Consider the following 11,359-nt stretch of genomic DNA (forward strand, 5'->3'; position numbering starts at 1 on the left):
CGTGTTCTTTGTCCCTAATATCCATAATGTTAGTGGTTTGGGTGTAGTCACTGCTAGTTGTACTCAGAGTAAGCCCACTGAAGCAAGCAGGTATGACTAACAGGTTCACTAATTTCAGTGGATGCACTCTTGAGCAGGATGTAGTTGAGTACAGTATGATACTAATATGTGTGAGAGTCTTCAGAGTGCTTCACATAAATATTCTTTATTTTATTCTTACAACACTAAGCATTAGATACTAAGCTTAGAGAGTTGAAACTGAAAGTGGCTTTGCCTGAGACCACATAATGGCCTGGTTCAGACTTTCATTCAAAGCCTCATAAACTTTTATGAAGCCAGGCACTAGCCATTCTATCACACACCACCCCCAGCAGGCCAGCATAAATCCAGATTTCCTGGTTGTGTCTTAATACAAGCCAAGATCTTTGCATAGAAACTGATGAGGAATAGGAGACATACTTCTCACAAGTGCCCATTCCAAGCTTCAAAAGCCATGGTTTGTTGAGCCGAAAACGATTGTCCAAACCATGGTGTAACTTTGAGCTAAACATTGCTGCAGAAATTACTATTGATCTTGGGATGGGAGCCAGATCTGTCAGCCAAATGTATAGGGAAAGTAGAAGTTATTGGGTTCACAGAACTTCCCTTACTGTTAAGAAACAGTACTAGTATGTAAATAAAAGCCAATAAATACAGATAAGTGTCTACATGCTCTTTATTAATTGTATGAGACATTTTTAATTTAGCACTTGCTTGGTAGCCATAGAGCAGCAAGAAATTGAATGTGGCAAGTGAGCAGACTAGCAACATGGAAGAAGGATTCTGTTCCTTATGTCTGCCCAGCATAGACATGCAATGAGCTGCTGAAGGAAGGCTGGAGCTCTTCATCCTTCCACTGCTAAACTCCATTAGGCTAGTAAATTGGTTTAAAAGGCTAATATCTGGGACTGCATCTTGGACCAGTTTCGTAACCCACCAACCCCCAATCAGAAGTGAATGACCAAAGGCAAGGGTTGATGGGAGCTGTAGTTAAACAACCTATGCAAGACTATAGGTTCCCCATTTCTGGTTTAACATATTCAGCAGTTGTGACTTTAATTTCAAAAAATTGTTTCTGACTACCTTATCTGTCTTTTTCTTCTAGTTATCGATACTGCAAGAACAAGCCTTACCCCAAATCCCGTTTCTGTAGAGGTGTTCCTGGTAAGTTAATATATTTATTTTTGCCTGATGAATTGAACTTCATGCATTCAGATAGGAATGTAGAATTTAATCCAACAGAGGATAGCCTGATGAGACTTAATTGCCTGGTCAGAGTGGATTGCACCTAATTTGGCCTGTTAGGATATCCGAGTTTTAGTGAACTGGCTGATAATATTACTTTCTATTCTTCAGATCCCAAGATCAGGATTTTTGACCTGGGCAGGAAGAAGGCCAAGGTTGATGAGTTCCCACTCTGTGGGCACATGGTGTCAGATGAATATGAGCAGCTTTCATCAGAAGGTACAGAGCACCAACAGACCACTCAAACCACTCTTTTTGCTGTGCTTCAACGGTCTGTCCCATTCACCCTGTCTCTCTTTCTGCAGCTCTAGAGGCCGCCCGTATCTGTGCCAACAAATACATGGTGAAAAGTTGTGGTAAGGATGGATTTCACATCCGTGTGCGCCTGCACCCCTTCCATGTCATCCGCATCAACAAGATGTTGTCGTGTGCTGGAGCTGATAGGTGAGGAATGGCTAGAGACCCAGTTCTGGTGTTAAAATTGACCTTGCAGTCAATTAAGCCGACCAGCCCCTGCTGCTATCGGGGGGTGGTGTGCACTGACTGCACACAGCAACTCCCTTGGTTGTGTACGTGCTCTGTTCCTTGTACAGTGCACCTTAAGGGACCCTGGGAACACTTGAGCCCTGGTGAGGTGCATGACTGGCTGAAGCTCTTGGCTTCTACATTTGCCAAGAGGGCTTGACTGGTGGTGGGTGTAGCAGCGTGGTATAGTCCTTGAGGATAACACCCTAAGATTTGGTTTTGGTTTCTTATTAGACTCCAGACAGGAATGCGTGGAGCCTTTGGTAAGCCTCAGGGCACTGTGGCCCGTGTGCATATTGGCCAGGTCATCATGTCCATCCGTACCAAGGTGCAGAACAAGGAACATGTCATTGAAGCACTGCGCAGAGCCAAGTTCAAGTTCCCTGGCCGCCAGAAGGTAATGTGTGTGTTGGTGGGGGAAGAATACTGTCAGTGCAGAAGTATACAGGCGTTGCACCGCTAAAGATAGGGTGCAAAACAAGATAAATCTCTCAGTATAGCTAGTGAGATCATAAGCTTTAGTTTGGTGCTCTTGCAACCTTTTGCTGAGAATGAACTTTGTCATATGACTTTCATCTACAGTGACTGACTGTAAGTTGGTATGGAGGGACAGGCCAGTTGACCTGTGGTGTTGCATCTCAGCTCAACAAAGACAGGCTGATGCTCAGTAGTAGATGCATAATAGCTGGGAAGTCTGGGGCAAGCTTCTGATGTCTTCTCTCTCACCTAGATCCACATTTCCAAGAAATGGGGCTTCACCAAATTCAATGCTGATGAATTTGAGGACATGGTGGCTGAGAAGCGCCTTATCCCTGATGGCTGTGGAGTGAAATACATCCCCAACAGAGGCCCTCTGGACAAGTGGCGTGCATTGCATGCAGCATAAGTGCTTGGTGTTTATCCACAAGCTGATTTCCTCAATTCTTGAAGGAAGATGAATGGAAATAAAAAATGTCTATTGAGCTGCTGTGTTTACTGCTACATTAATGTTACTGTGAGTTTGATATAACATCAAACATACCTTCACCCGCTTTTGGAAACAAGTGAACATAGTAATGAATTTGAATATCAGTAAACCTTTGTCAGTGTCACACAAGACAATTCTCACAGTAGTTAATCCCTCAGGCTGGTCTCCCATAAGCATTCCTAAGGATGGGGCAAAAAAACCTGCAAGACTTCCAGGGCAAAGTAAACAGGAAAAGGTTGCCCTGTAATTCAGAGCAGATTGGGAAGGGGGCCATTTCAGTGTGCATTATAGATGTATGGCTTACTGAGGCAGTATCCTGCTTCATCAGGGTTGGTTGGTTGGTTAAACAAACAAAAATAGGATTATCTAGGATAAACAATGTTGGGAGTTTCTGGGGGTAAAGGATGGGATATAGATGACAACTGAATGAAAGAAATGAATTGCTATTTTCATAAGATACTTTTTTAAAAATGTAGTTTCTAAGGAAGCTGAATGCTGCGCCTAATGCCTACAACCCATGTAGGATATTTAAATTCACCCAGCCCTAAGCTTAGGTGGTGAATTTTGTGGCAACACCTAGATACGCCTGCGTGAAGGCTTGCAAGTCCTAGCTGCAACGTAGATGGGGCTCTTCTGTCACCTTGATTGTCAGACGGTGGGGGGGGGGAGTGTATGTGCATTAGACTGCTTTTACTGTATGGGGATTCCACTGCTGCCCTAGACGGATCTTGCTGAATGGAATAATTGCCCTGCCATTGCCCTTGCTTCTATAGCCAGAAGGATGGTTGACGGTTTAGAGCTCTCGCTGGGCTTTCGGAGCAAGCCGAAGATTCACCTCTACAGGATAGTGGTCGCTGACTGCTAGGGCCTGTAGGAATGAAATGGTGTGGATTATTCAGGTCTTTACATCACATTCAAACTAGCAGCCAGTTAAAAAAGGAGCCCAATTACACCCACCTCTTCCTCCGATAGTCCAAGTGCTTGTGTGAAGTTGAAAGGCTTGGCAGATCTGGGTACAATGGCACCAAGCAGCTCTTCTCCATGGACTATAATCCTAGCATGGGAGGACAGAGTACAAAAGTGGAGTGTGATGGGTCTCTGCTCTGCCCCCAACAAAAAAAGCATGGCCAATTTACGTGAGACAAAGCAGGAGTCTAGTGTGCCAGGTTAGCTCTTAAGTTCTTGGCCTGGCTGTGGCACAGATCAGGAGTAGTCTCTGCCTCTAGTGTTGTCTGCTCTCCAGCTCAACAGACCAGAAGCAAAACCACACCAAAAAAGGGCATATGGTATACACTAAGTGACAATCTCCTCGGGGCTTACTTTCTGTCTGGCATGCTTGCTTGAAAGGCTGGCAAATACTGGATTGTTTTTGGGAGTAAGAGGAAGCATGTTGAGAATGGGTGAGTGGAGCTGAAAAGTGTCCTCTGGTACCTGTCATAGGCACAGCAGGTCCGGTGGCTGACTGTGGTGTCCTCTCCATCACCAATGAGCCAGTGGAAAGCAAGGTGATTGCGCAGGCGGATCCCAGCCCAAGCACTTGCTGGGATGTAGGCACCAGCAGCATTCAGATCTCCCAGCAGCATCACATTCTATTCAGATCACAAGGAAAGGGTTGTATGTGAGTAGCATCTCCACTAGAGATGGCATGAGACTGAAAGCTAGTTGCTGGGAATCAGGAGAAGGAGAATGTCCTATTACACATCTGGTCAGCCACTGTGAGAACAGGGTGCTGGACTAGATTGGTCTTCTGATCCAGCAGGGCTTTTATGTTCTTAGTGACTTGCTGAGTTTACAACATCTGCCCCCATAATATACCTCAGTTTTCCACCGTTGCATCAGTTCTGTGCACACTCCAAACAGCAGATCAAGCTCTTGGGCAGCTTCCCGAGGACTGGTGTGGTGTAAAAGTAGCACAAAATCTAGGATAGCTGTGGGGTGGAAGACAACAGTTCAGATGATGGGAGAGGTTTCACTACTGATCTCACTACTCTTTCCTCTTAGTGGCTGTTATTACACATGCACACTTAACAAGAGCTAGCTCCTTTACCTCAGCTTCTCAATACATTCAATTTCTTCTGTTTCCTTATCTACCCTAAGCACCACTGAACCATCCAACTAGGGCTATACAGTGGTACCCCGGGTTACATACGCTTCAGGTTACAGACTTTGCTAACTCAGAAAAAGTACCTGGGGTTAATAACTTTGCTTCAGGATGAGAACAGAAATTGCACGGTGGTGGCAGCAGGAAACCCTATTAGCTAAAGTGGTGCTTCAGGTTAAGAACAGTTTCAGGTTAAGAACGGACCATAAGAAATGCCAGGCTTTCAGTCCTAAAACCGAGGTAATCTTCCATAACTGCCTTGGAGATAACAGCTCCTGGACCACCAAGAATCTGTGGACAAGTATCCAGAACAATTGAGACCTCTGTGTGGAGAAACTGGGTGTTACCTGTGTATGGAGAGTGAAAGCGAGCGGCAAAGGGCCCCCGGGCAAATGCCTTGTAATTTCTGGTATCCTCATCCCCAAACTGGCACCAATCAGTAACTGACACAACATCCATTCTGTCAAGGTAAAAAAAGTAGGCATCAGAGGGAAGATGAATCCAAGGAGCCTTCATTCCTCAAAAGGTTAAAGTATGCATAATCTCTCTCTCGACTGTTGAATATGAGGGTGAACTTGGATCTGGGAGATTTGGGTCTGTGTGCCTTTGAGTGAGTTCTTATCCAAGTAAACCTGTGTCTGGTTTTGTTCCAATACAGAGCCTGCAAGTGGAAGCTCTCACGACTGAATGTTCCTCTATCCTTTTTTAAAAAATATATATATATATATATACATAAAGCAAGCTAGATGTCAGCACCCAGTTGCTCCCTTTCACCCCGATTTGCAATCTGTCTTTGTGAAGGGGTCATTATTATGATTAAATCAGGTAAGCCTCTGTCCGCAGGCCAAAGTCTCAGCCCAAACACAGGTTTATATCCTCAGGAGATCCAGGCTTTGGTTCCCCAACTACAAACCAGAGCTGTGAGACCCAACACTAATGAGCAGGTGTGGAGTAGTGGATGGACACTTAAGTCCAGCTTTATATGTGGCAAATCCAGACTGAAATTGCTGCTCAGCCAAAACAAAGTTCACTGGAAAATTATTGTCTCAAACCCCAATTTGCCCAAATACATTTTTCTGAGGCTAAAAAATAGTTTTGGAGGAAGGGTGGGATTATAGGGGTAACAAATATGGAAATGCATATTGTTAAAATGTGTTATAATTGATTGGCAATTAAAATACCAGAATTGGCCCTACCGTTAGGCAGTGAGGTGGCTGCCTCAGCTGGTAGATGCGGTAGCTAGGTGGGTGGGCAGGAGGGGAACAGCAGTGCAAGGAAGTTGTTGTTCTTGTTATTATACCTCACCCAGCCATTCTGGTCAGCTTCTAGCACATATTGTATGTTCAGTACTGTGGATCCATTTCTGTGGAACCCACAGCTGAGATCAGATAGCCCCCCCCCCCTTGAAGTTTTGACATCTAGTGAAAATGTTTTCTTCTTTCTTTAAAAATCAGCAGGCATTTTAGCTATGTTTTCTGATTTTTTGGTTAGTTTTAACTGATTTCATATTCACTGTATCTTTTTAGCCTTACTGCCTAGCGACTTAGGTGTTTATTACTGAAATAAGTAATAAATTCTCACACTGCTCAGCTTTGGTGCTTGAAATGGAGGAAGGCAGGTATCATTTTGTCCTTCACTTTGGGTAACAAAATGGCCCCCCCTGTAAAACAATATCCTGGGAGAGGGGGAGTTATATACATGCATATATAGGCCAGAGTTGGATTTTGGTTCCTGGGGCTCTGATTTAGTCATGTTCCCAGCTCCCCCAGACATTACCGATACACAAAGATATTCTGCTCCTTGTAGCTGCCTCGCCCCAGCCTCTTGCTCTCCAGGCGGCTGTAGTGATGAGAGGGATCATGCCTGCCAGGGAGAAAGAGTTCAAGATGCCACTTTGCCTAATAACAAAATGGGGTGGTACAGGATCCTCAGATGAAGAATGGAGCAATGGGGGGCGGGGAAGCCTTGTTAGAATGCTCCCCCACAATAAAAAAAGAAATCTCCCTGTGAATAAAAATAAACTAACTGTGCGATCTCCCCACACACCTATTTTGACTAGGTCTATGATTAGCAGCCTCTGCTGGTACTACCTGTTCAGCTCCTGCAGCAACGTCTGAATAGCTGCACCCCTGGAGTCTCGCACCTCTTGGATGGCAGAAATATCACAGCGAGAGAGGATCTGGCAGTGGGAGAAGAGTGGGTGGTCAGGGCAATAAGGTGCTCTGGGCATTGTCACTGTCACACATATTTCCCCCTTTCCCTTGGTCCTGGTCGCTTCCGCATTGCCACTGTTCTGCAGAACTTCATAGTGGATTAGAGTGCTTTGTTGCCCGCTTTTTAAAAACAACAGTAACCAGACTGTTTGTGGTGCAGGAAGTGATGGGGAAATCCATTGACGTCTTGGATGAATTAATTAGTAACAGAAAGGAATGTAGGCACCAGGCCCCGTCCACTCATGAGCAGAGTGAAGCAGCAGCCCTTCCACCTCTGCCCTGGTGGAGAAGCAGCATCAACATCTGCCAGATCTCACAAGATCTCGCCAAACTCTGAAGTAAACAGATTGGAAAGAATGATCAAAGGTAAACAGATGCAGCATTTGTTCATATCACTGCCTTAGCATGCGGTGACCAGGGACGTTGACATGGTGGGGATGGACAGGGCCCTGGAAACCAAGACTTATGTGGAAGGGTTGTGGGAGTTGGGTATGTTTAGACTGCAAAAGAGGAGACTGATAGCCGACTTCAAAGGAATGTGAAAGGGATGTCACATAGAAGATGGAGCAAACTTGTTTTCTTCTGCTGTGGAGGATAGAACCCAAAGCGATGGCTTCAAGTTATAAGAAAGGAGATTCTGACTAAACATCAAAAATAACTTTCTGACGTTAAGAGCTGTTTGTCAGTGGAATGGATTCCATCAGAAGGTGGTGAATTCTCCTTCGTTGGAGGTTTTTAAGCAGAGGGCTTTAGCTGAGATTTCTGCATTGCAGGGGGTTGGACTAGATGACCCTCAGGATCCCTTCCAACTCTACAATTCTGTCTCTTAAGATTCCATGCAAAGGTTTTCAGGTCCTTCCTAGAGATGAATTAGGAATTGCTTAAGCACTCCAATCAGTGTGAAGCTGACCAATGTGTGGTTTCTACACATTGCACTGACATTATAAAAAAAATCGTGGGCCAATGTTTGTCAAAAGCACACATCCCTTTGCTTAAAAACAAGGGTTGTGTGACTTGTATTAGACAGATGCCTTCTACCAAGCCAGACACTGAACCATCTTGCTTAGTATCTACATCGACTGGCAGCAGCTTTCCAGCTTTCAGACAACAGTCTTAGCAATGCCAAGATTTGAACACGGGACCTTTTGCATGCAAAGCAGATGCTCTATCACTGAACTTGAGCTCTTCCCTTAGCACTGCTATAGTTATGAGATAAAAAGGTAAAGGTAAAGGTACCCCTGCCTGTACGGGCCAGTCGTGTCCTACTCTAGGGTTGCGTGCTCATCTCGCTCTAGAGGCCGTGAGCCAGCGCCGTCCGAAGACACTTCCGGGTCACGTGGCCAGCGTGACGAAGCTGCAACTGGCGAGCCAGCACCAGTGCAGCGCACGGAAACGCCGTTTACCTTCCCGCTATAAAGCGGTACCTATTTATCTACTTGCACTTAAGAGTGCTTTCAAACTGCTAGGTGGGCAGGAGCTGGGACCGAACGACGGGAGCTCACCCCGCCGCGGGGATTCGAACCGCCGACCATACGATCGGCAAGTCCTAGGCACTGAGGTTTTACCCACATACCTTAGTTATGAGATATACGCTCTTAAAATTCCTATGTTTGCAATTAAACCCAACTTTAATACATGCAAGAGCAGGCCTTTGAACTTAGCTGCTTGTCAGACTGCCTCAACTGAAAGACCTCCTGCTCAGAATTCATTTTTGTTACATGGTCTTAAATCTCTCAGCTTGTGGAGTAGCTGGTACATTTTTCTTCCTGCTCTTTGCTCATGGCCATCTGCCATGGATGCTTCAGTTGAGATTCCTGCATTGCAGGCGGTTGGACTACCCTTCAGGTCCTTATTAATTCTATTTGCTTATCACTGTAGCAGGAATACATTTGCAGCCTGTCATCCACAGTGTTTTTACCTCTGCCATAACCGCAGCTGCCCCCAGATCTCTATGGTTAGGGATACAGTTTATGGTTTCTGAGCAGGGCTGAGAGCAAGAATTGCTCATTAAACTAATGAAGCACTGTTATCACCATTGCCCTTAGTCCAAATCAATCACAAACTCACCTGGACAAGAGCTCCCATGACCCTCCGGTTTGCTGCCTTGGCTCTCCCAAAACTGCGTATGTTGAAAGCACAGATTTTGAAGGCTCCTGCCACAACCTGCACGCCCAGAAAGATGAGCAGAAGGGTGAAGCTCTGTCCCATAGCACTGGTGTTCCTTGATGTATGTATCGAGCTGATGCTGGAGGGTGATGATAGCCCAGAGGACTGTATTGCTGCATCAGCATCCAGGCAGGGGAGGGAAAAGGCCTTTGTACTGACTGTTGCGTTTGACATATGACAACATAGCAGAGAAAGTGCTGGGCCACACCAGCATGATTACTTGCTGAGAGAGAAGGGCATCCCAGAAGTCAGGTTCCCACTTTCTCCTCCCTACTCCTCACTTGCTGCCACTGTCCTTCCAGAACCAGCAACCATTCAGAATAAGCTGAACAGTATATGCAGCCTCAGGGATTATCCATAAATGATCCCTTTGTCCATATACACATCTCTCTTTCCCGTCTCTCTGTGTCATGGGTTGGCTGGACACAGAGGAATGGTGGAAGGTACCAGCTAGGAAACCCCAAGGAACTAAGGCTCAGAGCCTAGGGCTTGGTGGTGAGATGATGATGAGTAGTCAGAGGGAGAAGCATGGGAAGAGGATGTGTCTGAAGCTGAAGATGTAACAGGGTTTAGTGAGCAGGGAGTCTGTGGCAGAGAGACGTGCAGAAGCAAGAGGGGAGGCCAGAGAGGCAGAGATGAGTCAGGCTGGTGAAGAAGCCAGGAGTTCCCCTGCTCTTGGTGTGACAAGCTACCTTCTTCCCTGACCTCCCAGGACTAGAAGAAGGATGACGGGGGAGAAGCAAAGGCAGGCACGCCAGCACAGTCTCAAATTGTGGGAGAGGAAGAGACAGGCAGCTGGGGGAAGGCAGGGACCTTCAGTCCCACAACTGCCTCATAGAGGCAAGATCTACCAAGTAGATTTGCTGTGCCCATTGGGCCTGGAACTCCTGAGCAGATCTTGTTTCTTCTAAGAAAGATTTCGCTTATTCTGTGCGATCTATTGCTGACCAACCCCTGATACCTGCTTTTTGCATTTCTCTCTGATTAAATCACATCTAGCAATTATCTTTTATTCATGATTTTATTGATCATTTCAGATTTTTCTGTTGGTATAATTAAAGCACAGGTGCATGGTATACAGAGGCCGCACTGCTATGTGTATATACATTTTTAAATTTTATACTGTCCTATCAGGACAAATCTTTTGGAGGGTCTTCATTGGAAATGGTCAAGGTGAGAAGGTCCATTTGTTGAGGTATTTTTTGAACCTTGCTGAGGACCCCTGAAACCAAGCTGCACCATTTTGGCATGGATTAAATGTTCCTCATTTTGCATACATTCAAGCTCTAGTTGAATTGTCAGACTGTACTTTTTGTATTCCATTGCAGTTCACTTCCATCCTTACATTTGTTGCCCATACCTGAAGATTACACCCCATGAAAGGTTTTGCTGTAATAAAAGGGATTACATCTTAAAGGGCCACAAGTCTTTTTGTTGCTGCTGCAGCAGCAGACTAACATGACTACCCCCCTGGAAAATGTTCCTTATTTAAACCAATTATCTTCTGAAGTTTAGTTCAATCATGACCCAAGATAGGCTACAGAAAACCATTACAGAACATCACAAAAAGCATTTGCTTTTTATCATTGAGTTTAGAGTTTCTACTGCATGAAAATTCTACTAACATATATACTGTAATCCATATCCAACCCTCTTTATACGTCTCTTCCTAGAAAGAGAGGGAACCGACCCACAGCCGAAAACAAAGCAACTGAAAAATCCATAGCACCTGATTTATGGCACAGCCTTCTAAACTGTGTGTTTGGTCTTGTCAGCTTCAAAGCTGTCCTTTAATGCAACTTAGAAATCAGAATGATAGGGGAGGCTGTGGCTCAGTGGCAGAACACATGCTTTACAGTGGTACCTCTGGTTACGTACTTAATTCGTTCCGGAGGTCCATTCTTAACCTGAAACTGTTCTTAACCTGAAGCACCACTTTAGCTAATGGGGCCTCCTGCTACTGCCACACCGCCGGAGCACGATTTCTGTTGTCATCCTGAAGCAAAGTTCTTAACCTGAGGTAATATTTCTGGGTTAGTGGAGTCTGTAACCTGAAGCGTATGTAACCTGAAGTGTATGTAACCTGAGGTACCACTGTACAAG

General features: G+C 45.3%; 2 protein-coding genes across 2 annotated transcripts; one reads left to right on the top strand and one right to left on the bottom strand.

Annotated features, from left to right (window-relative positions):
* The first annotated feature begins 1,143 nt into the window (after window positions 1-1,143).
* Window positions 1,144-2,771, top strand: RPL10 (ribosomal protein L10). The gene is made up of 5 exons (XM_081175937.1): window positions 1,144-1,203; window positions 1,396-1,503; window positions 1,590-1,728; window positions 2,044-2,206; window positions 2,540-2,771. The coding sequence occupies exons 2-5, from the start codon at window positions 1,467-1,469 to the stop codon at window positions 2,693-2,695; spliced, it is 495 nt and encodes a 164-aa protein (XP_081032063.1). The 5' UTR covers window positions 1,144-1,203; window positions 1,396-1,466; the 3' UTR covers window positions 2,696-2,771.
* Window positions 2,772-3,520: 749 nt separating this feature from the next.
* LOC308577182 (deoxyribonuclease-1-like) lies at window positions 3,521-9,623 on the bottom strand. The gene is made up of 8 exons (XM_081177219.1): window positions 9,158-9,623; window positions 6,968-7,056; window positions 6,654-6,740; window positions 5,225-5,337; window positions 4,592-4,704; window positions 4,208-4,365; window positions 3,734-3,830; window positions 3,521-3,644 (listed from the first exon to the last, which is right to left on the bottom strand). The coding sequence occupies exons 1-8, from the start codon at window positions 9,428-9,430 to the stop codon at window positions 3,570-3,572; spliced, it is 1,005 nt and encodes a 334-aa protein (XP_081033345.1). The 5' UTR covers window positions 9,431-9,623; the 3' UTR covers window positions 3,521-3,569.
* Between the last annotated feature and the right edge of the window lie 1,736 nt (window positions 9,624-11,359).

Source organism: Podarcis bocagei (assembly GCF_964188305.1).
Source record: "Podarcis bocagei genome assembly, chromosome: 17".
NCBI lineage: Eukaryota > Metazoa > Chordata > Lepidosauria > Squamata > Lacertidae > Podarcis > Podarcis bocagei.